Here is a 15827-nt window from a genome sequence, read left to right as displayed (position 1 = left end):
TATAGTGCCTCCCAGTGGCCGGCACTTATGGACTGAAGGGTGTCTATACAATAATTTACATGGTTATTATGATGTGACAACATGAAAGAGGGAAAATAGGAATATCGGGCCGGATTCTGATTTGGAAGTAAAGCAAACAAAAAGCAATTAACTGAGCACTTGGGCAAAACCATGCTGCACTGTGCACTGCAGGTGGGGCAGATGTAACGTGCAGAGATTTGGGTGGGATATGTCCAAACCTAAATCTAAATTGCAGTGTAAAAATACAGCTGTCTAACGTGTGGGCTACATGCAAAAGTAGACAGTATTTACCATGCACAGAAAAAATATAAAAGTATTTGATCCCCTTGCATTGCAACGTGGTTTGTTCCAGTAATTTGCTTTTTCTGCTTTTCTTCCAAATCAGAATCGGACGGGTCCACAGCAGTGTCCATAGGATGGATATTGCAGATTCTGAGCGATCAGCATTTCTCCCAAGCTGTAGCCAGAGAACACTCACATTCTGGAACCATATTATTGATGAGACCACAGAAACTACACGTTTGGTACCTTTAAATATCTGCATGAACCCAATCACTATAATGAGCCCCAGCGCCAGGAGCTTTCCAGCGGTGAATATGTCCTGAATCCGCGTCGCCCACCGGACACTGGAGCTGTTCACCCAGGTGAGGAGCACTGCAAGAAAAGAGACTGTTCAGGCCAGGGGCGGAAGTGTCAGGGCTAAGCGTCAGACTTTACTGTAGCTGGTGTATCACAGCCGGGGGTATAACTGAGCAGGAACGGTCATAGAGGCGGGTGTAGTATGGTATGCCGGTGGTCGGGCTCCCGGCGACCAGCATACCGGCGCCGGGAGCCCGACCGCCGGCATACAGACAGTGTGGTGAGCGCAAATGAGCCCCTTGCGGGCTCGCTGCGCTTGCCACGCTGCGGGCACACTATTTTATTCTCCCTCCAGGGGGGTCGTGGACCCCCACGAGGGAGAATAAGTGTCGGCATGCCGGCTGTCGGGATCCCGGCGCCGGTATACTGTGCGCCGGGATCCCGACAGCCGGCATACTGAAGACCACCCATAGAGGCACACCCAGGATCCTGAGATACCTATGCATTGGCTTACTGTATCATGCTATCCCTTTAAACCGGGGCACTCATGTGTTACACAGGTTCTGTGGCAGCTTAAAACCAGGTGAAATGCCGGCTTGAAGTCAGCCAGCCCCAGAACCTGTGTAATTCATGAGTGTCCTGGTTTAAAGGTATAGTATGGTAAGCCTAGCTATGCATGATTAGTCATATACAGACACACACAAGTAGGTGGAATGTTTTTCAGCTTTGCATTTGTTTCCTGTGGCTGCCACCTTGTGGTGAATATTGGAATCACAGGTAAAGGACAGTCACTGTTGCGTGTTCTCCCTCCAAACGGGATCCGGTCTCTAGGTCGACACTAACTAGGTCAACCACCTTTGGTCGACACTAACTAGGTCGACAGGGTCTCTAGGTCGGCATGTTCTAGGTCGACAGGTCAAAAGGTCGACATGAGTTTTTCACGATTTTTTTTATATTTTTTTAACCTTTTCATACTTAACGATCCACGTGGACTACAATTGGGAACCGTTACCTGCTCGAGCGAAGCGAGCCATGCGAGGGGACGCGGTGCACTAATTGGGGTTCCCGATCAGTCTACGAAGAAAACGACACAAACCCCCCCATAAAAAACTCATGTCGACCTTTTGACCTGTCAACCTAGAACATATCAACCTAGAGACCCTGTCAACCTAGCATCCCTGTCGACCTAGTTACTGTCGACCAATAGTGGTCGACCTAGTTACTATCTAGCTTCCATACCACACCCCCTGCGCCTGCTGAGTGTAGTGATGCAGAATACATGCACTGTGTGCGAGGCCTGATAGTGTCTTAGGGCGCAGATGCTAAGGTGCAGACTTTGCAAATAAGTTTCTCTTTGCCGGGGTAACAAGACTATAAAGAGATGAAAAAGAAAAGGTATTCCCAAAATTATGCATACAGGTATGGTGTCTTTTTTTTTGTGTGCGTGGGAGGTGTTATATCCATATACATTACGTGTAATATTCATGTCTTCTTGAATGAGTGCGTGGCATTCATAGAAAATGCGTCGGGGTCACGGCTTGTGGGAGACAACATTTTAAAGCGGCTGGTGGGGAGTGGGGATTATTGTAAATGTAATAGTTTTTATAGACAGCATAGGCTCATTATTATTAAGAAGCACTTATTTATATTATGTAGCATAATATACAGAGACTATGGGCGATATTCAAATGTTTTGCGCCCCCCCATCTCCTGCCTAAAGTAACGGGAGATCGCGGGGCACAATTCAATTGTTTGTTTTTCTTTTTCGTTTTTTTTTATGCCCTGATCGTCACCATAAAGGTCAGGTTTAGCCACATAAAGCCGCTAAACCCGACCAAAGTGCTGGGCGCGATAGCGAAAAGTGCCGTTTGAGCGCCCAAATGGGGCACTTTTCACGCATTACAGCGGTGGATGTGAGCTAAAATGCAGACGCCGGCTGCCATTCGCGCCCGAATGGAGCTACAATTGAATAGCTCCGTTGGGCATCATCTGATTCCGGTGGAAATTACACAGGGGGAGAACTCACAAGGAATGATAGAGAGTTGAACACAGTCAGTCACGTTAGGGCCGAAAGTAGGATTTCTGTCACCCGCTGCAAGGCAGTAATTTGGCGCTTGGCTGATGCCCTGTGGGGGGGGGGGGGAGTCTGGCGGGGATCACTGGAGGGGGGAATCGTCACTTCGGCATCCGATATGTTCATACATCTCATCACTACCACTCCCTGCTTTGTCTCGGTAAAGAGGCAACGCAGGAGGCATTATACCAGCATGAAATGTGCGGGTATAATACATCTACCCCAAGCTCACACTGAATATACACAGTCTGTGATGCAGTAGGGCCATGGACTTCGGGGCATTGCAGCAGTAAGTGGATGGAGCTGCCAGTATGGATTGGCGCAAGGCAGGAAACAGTTAACAGCGTCTGCTGGCTGTCCGGTGCTGTTGCTGAAATGATCTCCAATACTGCAGGGAAACGCCAGGGGACAATAACCTTTACCACTCCTTGTTTAGTGCTGCAAGAACTCCCGGAGCTTCTAGCTGGCTTATAGTGTGGTGTGGGCGCCAAAGCTCCTGTGTTGCCTCAGTGCACAAGGGGGAACTTCCATAATCATTACAAGGGGGTGGCACTGCTGCTGCTGTTGTTGCCAGTGCTAGACTCTCAGAACAGCAGAGGTATGTGGGGACAGACAGCAGACAGAGAGAGAAGGGGGGTGCTCCTCCCCCCCCCCCCCCCCCCCCGGGTATCCCCCCAGCACACTAAAATCGAATTTCAGAGAATTGGTCACACGTGTTCGCAAAGACATGTTTAGCTGCTGAGCCGCGCCAAGGCTTCTCCGATATCAGCAGTCCTAACACTACATAATAGGAAAAAGCACCCCCCCTTTCTGTCTGCTGTTTGTCTGTGACCCCTCCCCCTTTCTAGCACCTGATATATAAATATCTCCAGGTATGATTGAGCAACTGCCACTGTTTGTCTGCTTGTGTGAGAAAGGCATTGAATGGGAGCAGTATTTGTAAGGCATGCTGTTCTTTGTAGTGCTAATGGGAGATCCTGGGGGTGGCTCCCAGGTAAGTTAGTTCTCTGTCTGGATGCGTTTTAGTATGAGCCTTTATCATGAGGCCTTACTGTAGACAAATCACATGGCCCTATGTGGGCACTGCCATTGTGTAGTGTTAGGACTGCTGATATCGGTGAAGCCTTGGCAGGGCTCAGCAGCTAAACATGTCTTTGCAAACACGTGTTGCCCTGGTCACATCTCCACTTGGCATAAAGGGGTGGTTATGGGGGGTTAGCATGCAGGCTAACTCTAGTGATGAAGCGTCAATGCAACCACGGGCTATGCACAGACGCATCTTTGGCACCGAGGATAGGGCTGGTGAAAGTGCCTACTATTGCTGCAGAGAGACGGGAACATCTGAATTGTCTCCTCCTGTCCTATGTCCACCTCCCTGCCGACCGGCATCAGGCCATACCTTCAGATATCACAATGACGTCAGCAGTCTCTGTACAGCACCCCACATTGGGTGACGGAACGCTCATCATGAACATGGGGACAAAATATGACAGAAGTCTGTTCTTGCTTTCGGTAAAACAAAGAGAGAGCGGTAAGCTGAACATATACAGTATGTGAGCACTGTACAATGACTGAACTAGTTCCACCTCCCCTCTGCCGCACAGGGGTGGGGCTTTCACATGGCAGTGTGCCACGAAAGGACTTTTTGAGTAAATAAATCTGCTCCGTGTATCCAGGCCACAAATAAGTGGCACATTTGGTTTCAAAGCAACTTAATTAAACATCCACGTGCATATTACAATGATAAATATAATAATAATCCATGATCTGAAATGAGGCACATTTGGATTTCCCGCATCACGCCATTGGCCAGGCATACTCACATAAACAGACCAGGGAGAGCGCCCTTGTGGCGTCGTATGGTGGGATACAGTCCGGGAAGACCGGCTGCAGGACGTAGTTGGAGAATGTCAGTGCGATGACTGCCAGGCTGGTGGGGTACATAATGAGAACTGCACTCCACAGGAGAAGGAATCTGTAAGAGATGGAGACACGTCAGGGGGTGCACCATGGAAGAGATGCCTCTATAGCAGGAGCAATGTACATGTACCTAGGTGCCCCTACAGTTATACCCCTTTTCCACTGCCTTATAAACCCGGGTTATTGCTGTGCCAACCCGGGTCTTGGCTCAGTGGAAACGGCTCCCTCAAAAAATATCGCAGATCGAGTGACCTGGCATTCCTTCCCGGGTCTCGAACAGGGTTCTACATGGGTACGGCCCAGTAATGCTGCAGTGGAAACAGGTGCGACCAGGATTATCTGACCCAGGTAACCACAAAAAGCCGCTGATTGGAGCTTCCTGGGCACTGGCTGATGATGTCATCTTTGTGAGCCTGAAAAGGCCATTTTTAATGACATCCATAGGTTTTGCAGGGCTGACCCGGGTTCAGTATAAACGGGGTCAACCCAGGTCGAGGGTGTAGTGGAAATCGGGTTGAACCCAGGATTTTGATGGAAAAGGGGTATAACTGGGAAGGTTCAGAATGTCGACATGGGTATTAAGTCAACAACCAATGTGTTGATATACAATCAGATCAACATGATTAAAATGTCAACGCATTCAGAATGTCAGCATCTAACCTGCTGACGGCTTTTTTGTTGGTTTCTAGGCTTAGGAATAGAATTAACCTAAAATAAGCAAAAAACATTCGGGCCGATGACATTTTGGTGTCAACTTTCTGAATGACGGCTAGTCATACCGCACCCTTTATGCCAAACAAAGGGCGTTTACAACAGTGTGAAATGCATTAGTAGTGTGCTAGCAGCCCGTCGGCATTGTGACTGGCGACATGGGGGGGGTGCATCCCACCAGTGCACTGTAAAGTAGAACTAGTGTGATGAGGGTAGGGGGGGCTGCTTCTATCCCCTTTCAGTACATTAATAAAATGAGCTCTGACACCTGCTTGGGCAATAGACCCTTCTGTATGCGTGTCCTCCTAATCCTATAGCTGTAATTCCACCCAACAGTGTGATAAATCTATAGAGGTTCAGATATGACTATTATGCCATTGTACAGATGGAGCAGAGGTTAGTGTAGCGTGGCTCTGACCAGCGCTATAATAACATTCTATAATACACGCTCTGACTAGGGACCATTCAGAGTAATAATCTTTACAACGTCTGCATTATATTGGTTATGAAAGTTGTTGCTGTCTAGGAAGGTATCCGTTCAGATGGTCGACAGTCATTAGGTCGACCACTATTGATCGACATTGACATGGTCGACGTGGACACGTGGTTGACACATGAAAATGGTCGACACATGAAAAGGTCGACATGTTTTTTTTTTTTTTTTTCTTTTGGGGAACTTTTCCATACTTTACGATCCACGTGGACTACGATTGGAACGGTAATCTGTGACGAGCGAAGCAGTAGTGGAGCGAAGGCACCATGCCCGAAGCATGACTTGCGAAGCGAGCCATGCAAGGGGACGCGGGGCACTAATTGGGGTTCCCAATCACTTTACGCAAAAAACGACACCAAAAAAAGGTAAAAAAACTCATGTCGACCTTTTCATGTGTCGACCATTTTCATGTGTCGACCAAGTGTCCATGTCGACTATGTCAATGTCGACAAATAGTGGTCGACCTAATGACTGTCGACCATAACATGGTCGACCATTCATACCGGAACTGTCTAGGAATGGCTGGGAAGTAAATGTGAATAGTACAAGGGGGAATTTGTCTGTGTGCCACTCGTTTCCTGTATTACCTGTGACCTGAGTATAATATCAGCACCACGGCCAGGGACAGCACAGCCTTCCCTATTGTATAGCCATGTGTGTAATGGCTCAGCAGTGACTTCCCATCACTTATACCCTGCTCTCCCTATGATTTAGTATCTATCTGCAGTAACCACACTCTCAGCTGCTCTGTGTACTGTATACAGTATATCCAACAAACTCAACTGCAGATCTCTACAAGCTGTCTCTGACGGGATTTCTAGGTGTATCTGCAGTAACCACACTCTCAGCTGCTCTGTGTACTGTATACAGTATATACAACAAACTCACCTGCAGATCTCTACAAGCTGTCTCTGACGGGATTTCTAGGTGTATCTGCAGTAACCACACTCTCAGCTGCTCTGTGTACTGTATACAGTATATCCAACAAACTCAACTGCAGATCTCTACAAGCTGTCTCTGACGGGATTTCTAGGTGTATCTGCAGTAACCACACTCTCAGCTGCTCTGTGTACTGTATACAGTATATCCAACAAACTCAACTGCAGATCTCTACAAGCTGTCTCTGACGGGATTTCTAGGTGTATCTGCAGTAACCACACTCTCAGCTGCTCTGTGTACTGTATACAGTATATCCAACAAACTCAACTGCAGATCTCTACAAGCTGTCTCTGACGGGATTTCTAGGTGTATCTGCAGTAACCACACTCTCAGCTGCTCTGTGTACTGTATACAGTATATACAACAAACTCAACTGCAGATCTCTACAAGCTGTCTCTGACGGGATTTCTAGGTGTATCTGCAGTAACCACACTCTCAGCTGCTCTGTGTACTGTATACAGTATATACAACAAACTCACCTGCAGATCTCTACAAGCTGTCTCTGACGGGATTTCTAGGTGTATCTGCAGTAACCACACTCTCAGTTGCTCTGTGTACTCTATACAGTATATACAACAAACTCAACTGCAGATCTCTACAAGCTGTCTCTGACGGGATTTCTAGGTGTATCTGCAGTAACCACACTCTCATCTGCTCTGTGTACTGTATACAGTATATCCAACAAACTCAACTGCAGATCTCTACAAGCTGTCTCTGACGGGATTTCTAGGTGTATCTGCAGTAACCACACTCTCAGCTGCTCTGTGTACTGTATACAGTATATACAACAAACTCAACTGCAGATCTCTACAAGCTGTCTCTGACGGGATTTCTAGGTGTATCTGCAGTAACCACACTCTCAGCTGCTCTGTGTACTGTATACAGTATATCCAACAAACTCAACTGCAGATCTCTACAAGCTGTCTCTGACGGGATTTCTAGGTGTATCTGCAGTAACCACACTCTCAGCTGCTCTGTGTACTGTATACAGTATATCCAACAAACTCAACTGCAGATCTCTACAAGCTGTCTCTGACGGGATTTCTAGGTGTATCTGCAGTAACCACACTCTCAGCTGCTCTGTGTACTGTATACAGTATATCCAACAAACTCAACTGCAGATCTCTACAAGCTGTCTCTGACGGGATTTCTAGGTGTATCTGCAGTAACCACACTCTCAGCTGCTCTGTGTACTGTATACAGTATATACAACAAACTCAACTGCAGATCTCTACAAGCTGTCTCTGACGGGATTTCTAGGTGTATCTGCAGTAACCACACTCTCAGCTGCTCTGTGTACTGTATACAGTATATCCAACAAACTCATCTGCAGATCTCTACAAGCTGTCTCTGACGGGATTTCTAGGTGTATCTGCAGTAACCACACTCTCAGCTGCTCTGTGTACTGTATACAGTATATCCAACAAACTCAACTGCAGATCTCTACAAGCTGTCTCTGACGGGATTTCTAGGTGTATCTGCAGTAACCACACTCTCAGCTGCTCTGTGTACTGTATACAGTATATCCAACAAACTCAACTGCAGATCTCTACAAGCTGTCTCTGACGGGATTTCTAGGTGTATCTGCAGTAACCACACTCTCAGCTGCTCTGTGTACTGTATACAGTATATCCAACAAACTCAACTGCAGATCTCTACAAGCTGTCTCTGACGGGATTTCTAGGTGTATCTGCAGTAACCACACTCTCAGCTGCTCTGTGTACTGTATACAGTATATACAACAAACTCAACTGCAGATCTCTACAAGCTGTCTCTGACGGGATTTCTAGGTGTATCTGCAGTAACCACACTCTCAGCTGCTCTGTGTACTGTATACAGTATATCCAACAAACTCATCTGCAGATCTCTACAAGCTGTCTCTGACGGGATTTCTAGGTGTATCTGCAGTAACCACACTCTCAGCTGCTCTGTGTACTGTATACAGTATATCCAACAAACTCAACTGCAGATCTCTACAAGCTGTCTCTGACGGGATTTCTAGGTGTATCTGCAGTAAATACACTCTCAGCTGCTCTGTGTACTGTATACAGTATATCCAACAAACTCATCTGCAGATCTCTACAAGCTGTCTCTGACGGGATTTCTAGGTGTATCTGCAGTAACCACACTCTCAGCTGCTCTGTGTACTGTATACAGTATATCCAACAAACTCAACTGCAGATCTCTACAAGCTGTCTCTGACGGGATTTCTAGGTGTATCTGCAGTAAATACACTCTCAGCTGCTCTGTGTACTGTATACAGTATATACAACAAACTCAACTGCAGATCTCTACAAGCTGTCTCTGACGGGATTTCTAGGTTTATAGATTTACACCGCTTGGCCTTCTTGCAAGTTAAGTGCTGCTCTGCTTGTTATATTGGATGCTAGTGTTACATCTGAATGTGTCATTGACATTTTATACTGATTGGAATTCTTTCATCGTGAAGTATTCTATAATCACTTATAAGCAGTGGCGTAACTACTGCCCCCGCAGTCCTCGCTGTGGCTTGGGGGCGAGGGGCTGCGGGGGCGCCACTGATTTAGAACAGATTGACATGCGGACGAGCGTCCGCATGTCAATCTGCGATCTCCTCTCCCTCCCTGCGGTGCCTGCTCCCCCGGCCCCCCCCCCCCTATGTGTTGGAGGGACACGAGCGCGTCGCGCGTCTCTCCTGTGTCCCTCCTGGCTCTCCCCCGGCCGGTCCTGCCGTTCGTGAGCTCTGATTGGCTCACGAACGGCACTTCCTTTATTAGACCAGCCGGGGGGAGAGCCAGGAGGGACACAGGAGAGACGCGCGATGCGCTCGTGTCCCTCCAACACATAGGGGGGGGGGAGCCGGGGGAGCCGGCACTGGGGCATATACCCGGCACTGGGGACATATACCTGGCACTGGGGGGGCAGATCTGGCACTGGGGACATATACCTGGCACTGGGGGGGCAGATCTGGCACTGGGAACATATACCTGGCACTGGGGGAGCATATACCCGGCACTGAGGGCATGTACCTGGCACTGGGGGCATATACCTGGCACTGGGGGGGCATATACCCGGCACTGGGGGCATGTACCTGGCACTGGGGGCATATACCCGGCACTGGGGGGGCATATACCTGGCACTGGGGGGGCATATACCCGGCACTGGAGGCATATACCTGGCACTGGAGGGGAAGCAGGCACTGGGGGGGAATATCTGGCACTGGGGGCATGTACCTGGCACTGGGGGCATATACCCGGCACTGGGGGGGCATATACCCGGCACTGGAGGCATATACCTGGCACTGGAGGGGAAGCAGGCACTGGAGGGGAATATCTGGCACTGGGGGCATGTACCTGGCACTGGGGGCATATACCCGGCACTGGGGGGGCATATACCCGGCACTGGTGGCATATACCTGGCACTGGGGGGGCATATACCCGGCACTGGGGGCATATACCTGGCACTGGGGGGGAAGCAGGCACTGGGGGGGAATATCTGGCACTGGGGGCATATACCTGGCACTGGGGGCATATAACTGGCAATGGGGGGGCATGTACCTGGCACTGGGGGCATATACCTGGCACTGGGGGCATATACCTGGCACTGGGGGGGGAATATCTGGCACTGCGGGAGAATATCTGGCACTGGGGGGGCATATACCTGGCACTGTGGGCATATACCTGGCACTGGGGGGGCATATACCTGGCACTGGGGGAATATACCTGGCACTGGGGGGGCATATACCCGGCACTGGGGGCATATACCCGGGGCTGGGGGGGCATATACCTGGCACTGGGGGGGGGAAGAATGAAACCCCTGGCAACGAGCAGGTAATTTAAAAGTAATTGGAAGCCTTACTGTAGAACTTAATGTGTAATGGGCATTACGGTGTGTGGCATAATGTATCACGGACATTGCAGTGTGTGTCATAATGTATCTGGCATTACGGTGTGTTGTATACTATGTCACGGGCATTGTGGTATGTGGTATAATGTCTCAGGATCATTGTGGTGTGTGTCATACTGTGTCACAGACATTGTATGTGCTATAATGTATCAGGGGCATTGCAGTGTGTAGCATAATGTATAACGGGCATTGCGATTCCTGTCATAATGTGTCACAGGCATTACGGTGTGTGGCATAATGTGTCGGGGGCATTACGGTGTGTGGCATAATGTGTCGGGGGCATTACGGTGTGTGGCATAATGTGTAGGGGGCATTACGGTGTGTGGCATAATGTGTAGGGGGCATTACGGTGTGTGCATATTGTGCATTATTGTCAGTGATCGCAAAAACGCGCTATGGCGCGTATTTTACCCAGAAACAGCCGCCCGGGACTCACATTTAGAAGATGAGCGGGTCCCACAGGACGCGCTCATCTGAATATGTGTTTGCATGTGTTAAGCCTGTCAGCGGAATGCAGGAGGTGACTGGCTGTTTCCTCGGCCAATCACCTCCTGTAGTCTCCATCCAATCACAGCCTGCAGCATCTTCCGCTTTGAATCCTGCTCCCCGCCAGCACATGAATCTGTGCTGCAGGGCTGACAGACTGGCCCCGCTCATCCGGCTCCACTGCCGCTCTGCCGCCAGCACCCTCCTCTGCGACTGGGAGTACAGCTCCGGATCTGCCCGCCGCCACCCCCCTACGCGGGACCCGCTCAACGCCCCACCGAGACCCGACAACTACCTTTCAGCAGGAGCCGGCCGGGCTGCGCAGCTCCCGCTGTAGGTAAGCAGTAGACAGTGCTGCATCGCCCCGCTTCACCTGGAGTAGCTGGTGCAGATGCGGGATGTCCGGGGGCTGCAAGCTCCGTGTGTGCAATGTGAGGCCGCTCAGAGTGTCAGGGCCTCACTGACACCATTTTTCTGACAGCACAGTGCAGTGAGTGCACTGGCACAAGTAGCCAGCCGGCGCCGCAGCATGAAGGAGCTATCTGTGAAATCGCAAGCAGAGGCTGGCAAGAAGGAGCTCCTCCGATCGCTTCCCCTGACGGGCTGGCCACTGCTAAATATACCAGTATATCAGTACAACTGTGCAGTGACACTGACTTTCCCATTGCACCTGGGGCTCCACTACTTTGACACAGTTGGAACTGATTATCGGTATATTTAGCAGTGGCCAGCCCGTCAGGGGAAGCGATTGGACGAGCTCCTTCTTGCCAGAGAACAGCCTCTGCTTGCGATTTCACATAGAGCTCCTCCAGGCTGCGGCTACTGCAGGCGCAGGCTGGCTACTTGTGCCAGTGCACTCACTGCACTGTGCTGTCAGAAAAAATGGTGAGTGTCAGTGATTTGCTGCTGGGGGCGGAACCACTTGTGTCAAACGGCCCCTTCGTGCAACTGGAGGTGATAAGTGAGTGGTTACTGCAATGTGCCTCAGTGCTCTACCAGGCGCATTGTGTATAATAACGTATTCTACCAGGCGCATTGTGTATAATAACGTGCTCTACCAGGCACATTGTGTATAATAACGTGTTCTACCTGGCGCAATGTGTATAATAACGTGTTCTACCTGGCGCAATGTGTATGATAACGTGCTCTACCTGGCGCAATGTGTATGATAACGTGTTCTACCTAGCGCAATGTGTATGATAACGTGTTCTACCTGGCGCAATGTGTATGATAACGTGCTCTACCTGGTGCAATGTGTATAATAACGTGCTCTACCTAGTGCAATGTGTATAATAACGTGCTCTACCAGGCGCAATGTGTATAATAACGTGTTCTACCTGGCGCAATGTGTATGATAACGTGTTCTACCTGGTGCAATGTGTATAATAACGTGCTCTACCAGGCGCATTGTGTATAATAACGTGTTCTACCTAGTGCAATGTGTATTATAACGTGCTCTACCAGGCGCATTGTGTATAATAACGTGTTCTACCTGGCGCAATGTGTATGATAATGTGCTCTACCAGGCGCATTGTGTATAATAACGTGTTCTACCTGGCGCAATGTGGCTGATAACGTGCTCTACCAGGCGCATTGTGTATAATAACGTGTTCTACCAGGCGCATTGTGTATAATAACGTGCTCTACCAGGCGCATTGTGTATAATAACGTGTTCTACCTGACGCAATGTGTATGATAACTTGCTCTACCTAGCGGCAATGTGTATGATAACTTGCTCTACCTAGCGGCAATGTGTATGATAACATGCTCTACCTGATGCAATGTGTATGATAACTTGCTCTACCTAGCGGCAATGTGTATGATAACTTGCTCTACCTAGCGGCAATGTGTATGATAACATGCTCTACCTGATGCAATGTGTATGATAACTTGCTCTACCTAGCGGCAATGTGTATGATAACATGCTCTACCTGGCGCAATGTGTATGATAACGTGCTCTACCTGGCGCAGTGTGTATAACGTGTTCTACCTGGCGCACTGTGTATGATAACGTGCTCTACCTGGTGCAAAGTGTATGACGTGCTGTACCTGGTGCAAAGTGTATGACGTGCTGTACCTGGTGCAAAGTGTATGACGTGCTGTACCTGGTGCAAAGTGTATGACGTGCTGTACCTGGAGCAAAGGGTATGACGTGCTGTACCTGGTGCAAAGTGTATGACGTGATCTACCTGGATCAGTGTGCATAGGAGGTTCTACCTGGTGCAATGTGTATAAGCGCCACTACTGTGTGGTGTAATGTGAATTGACACTATTATGTGGTCACGCCCCTTCCCTATGAAGCCACGCCCCTAAAATTTTGCAACGCGCCTACGGCGCGCACTACCTGTTCTTTATGGTCTAAGTGGTCTAACACCAATTCACTTTCTGCCTAAGGGCACCAAAATGTCTAGTTACACCTCTGGTGCAGGGTGTCCTGCATGCTACACAGCCCAGCAGCATTGTCACCCCATCCCCCCATCTTGCAACACTTTTGTAGTGTCCAAACAAGATTAAAATTAATAAGAACCTTCATTCCGATGGGACCCAGAAAAAGACCGGTAGGACCCCAATTTTTAAAAGTGAAGGGTCCCTGGGACCCACTTTTTTTTTGGCTCAGCGCGATCACTGATTGTGTGTGGAATAATGTCTAAGGGCCATTGCAGTATGTGGAATAATGTATACTGGGCATTACTATAAGGAGGAAAAATGACAAATAATGTAAGGGGCATGAATCAGGATTATTTTTCTTTCCTGTGGTGGCCAACGTCTGGGCGTGCAGGTTGCAAAACTGGGGTATAAGGTAGTCTTTTCCTGCAATGCCACGCCCTCCACGCAAAGCCACGCCCATTTCGACAAAGCCACACACCCTTTTTGCCAGCGCGCGCCTGCGGCGCGCGCATTTTTCTACCTTTGCTAGTGCCAATTACGGGGTGGAAATGGGAAGGGGGGGGGGGGGGCGCCGAAGGATTTTTTGGCTTGGGGGAGAAAAATCTCTAGTTACGCCACTGCTTATAAGACTGGAAACTTCAGAGAATTGTGCTTTAATTGGATGTGTATGTGTGTGTGTGTGTGTGTGTGTGTGTGTGTGTGTGTGTGTGTGTGTGTGTGTGTGTGTGTCAAACCATAATATATAGATATACTGTATATAGAATAATCAAATATTGTAAATAGGAAATATTTCCTGATAAAACCAATGTATCACAAAGCACCAGAAACTGACATTATTGTCATCTGATCCGTCTCAGCCCTAGCGTACCCAACTGATGCTGGTTTGGTTCTTACTTGTGTGTTTATAGTGTGATATCTTGTAGAAGGAAATTAACTGCTCTATAAAAGAATTGCCCTAATCATTAAGATATTACTTCATGCTGCCATATTTCTATGAATGTCTGCTCAATATTTTTTATCATAGCATAGAAGGTACTTTTCTCTCAGTATATACAGCACAGTGCCGTCCAGGCTGAGTGAGTTAATGATAACTGACTGTCTACCTAGGGTTGCCATAATAACCCTTTAATCTGGGTCGCCTATGATTTACACAGGCTCTATCTATCTATCTATCTATCTATCTATCTATCTATCTATCTATCTATCTATCTATCTATCTATCTATCTATCTATCTATCTATCTATCTATCTATCTATCTTCTCCATAGTACAGTCCCAATCAGATCTTACACCAGAGGTGATTGTAAGGGGGTTGCCAGTACTCATTTTTTTGGCGTATAGCAGCAGGATACATATGTATATTTGTATATGTCTTGTTACATTAAAAGTGTATGTGTTTAGATAGTATATCGTGGTACATTAAAATGCCTCTATTGTGATTTAGAATTGTTTATATGCAAGTAGTAAAAATATGGGTATAAAAAACAGTTGTGACTTCCACCGATAAGCTCAAAAACCCCGTCCCATCAATACAGCCCCTCGTTGTACGTGTCCCACATCATTTAACTCATTTTCATTTTTATTTTTGTGTGGAAAACAATATATATCAATAATGACATGCATTTATTGTCCATATTTTACTCCGTGCACCTATGGTAGCTACGCCCTGTATATAACACATGTAACTGTGACAGGGAGGGTGGCCCCTCTCAGCTCTGGCCCCATAGCAGCTGCTCTCTCTGCACCTATGGTAGCTACACCCCTGTATATAACACATGTAACTGTGACAGGGAAGGTGGCCCCTCTCAGCTCTGGCCCCATAGCAGCAGCACTCCCTGCACCTATGGTAGATACACCCTGTATATAACACATGTAACTGTGACAGGGAAGGTGGCTCCTCTCAGCTCTGGGCCCCATAGCAGCTGCACTCCCTGCACCTATGGTAGCTACACCCTGTATATAACACATGTAACTGTGACAGGGAAGGTGGCTCCTCTCAGCTCTGGGCCCCATAGCAGCTGCACTCCCTGCACCTATGGTAGCTACACCCTGTATATAACACATGTAACTGTGACAGGGAAGGTGGCCCCTCTCAGCTCTGGGCCCCATAGCAGCTGCACTGCCTGCACCTATGGTAGCTACACCCTGTATATAACACATGTAACTGTGACAGGGGAGGTGTGCCCTCTCATCTCTGGGCCCCATAGCAGCTGCACTCCCTGCACCTATGGTAGCTACACCTTGTATATAACACATGTAACGGTAACAGGGAAGGTGGCCCCTCTCAGCTCTGGGCCCCATAGCAGCTGCACTCCCTGCACCTATGGTAAC

At 48.4% G+C, this 15827-nt stretch overlaps 1 protein-coding gene across 1 annotated transcript in view; it reads right to left on the bottom strand.

Annotated features, from left to right (window-relative positions):
- SLC7A10 (solute carrier family 7 member 10) overlaps nt 1–15827 on the bottom strand; it is a 139343-nt gene that overhangs the window by 49255 nt on the left and 74261 nt on the right. The window contains exons 3-4 of the mRNA XM_063945987.1: nt 4498–4649; nt 550–675 (exon numbers count right to left, since the gene is read on the bottom strand). Of these exons, the coding sequence (XP_063802057.1) occupies nt 550–675; nt 4498–4649 (278 nt within the window). The remainder of the gene's footprint in view (nt 1–549; nt 676–4497; nt 4650–15827) is intronic.

Source organism: Pseudophryne corroboree, chromosome 11, assembly GCF_028390025.1.
Source record: "Pseudophryne corroboree isolate aPseCor3 chromosome 11, aPseCor3.hap2, whole genome shotgun sequence".
Taxonomy (NCBI): Eukaryota; Metazoa; Chordata; class Amphibia; order Anura; family Myobatrachidae; genus Pseudophryne; species Pseudophryne corroboree.
This window is presented reverse-complemented; position numbering and strand designations above follow the sequence as displayed.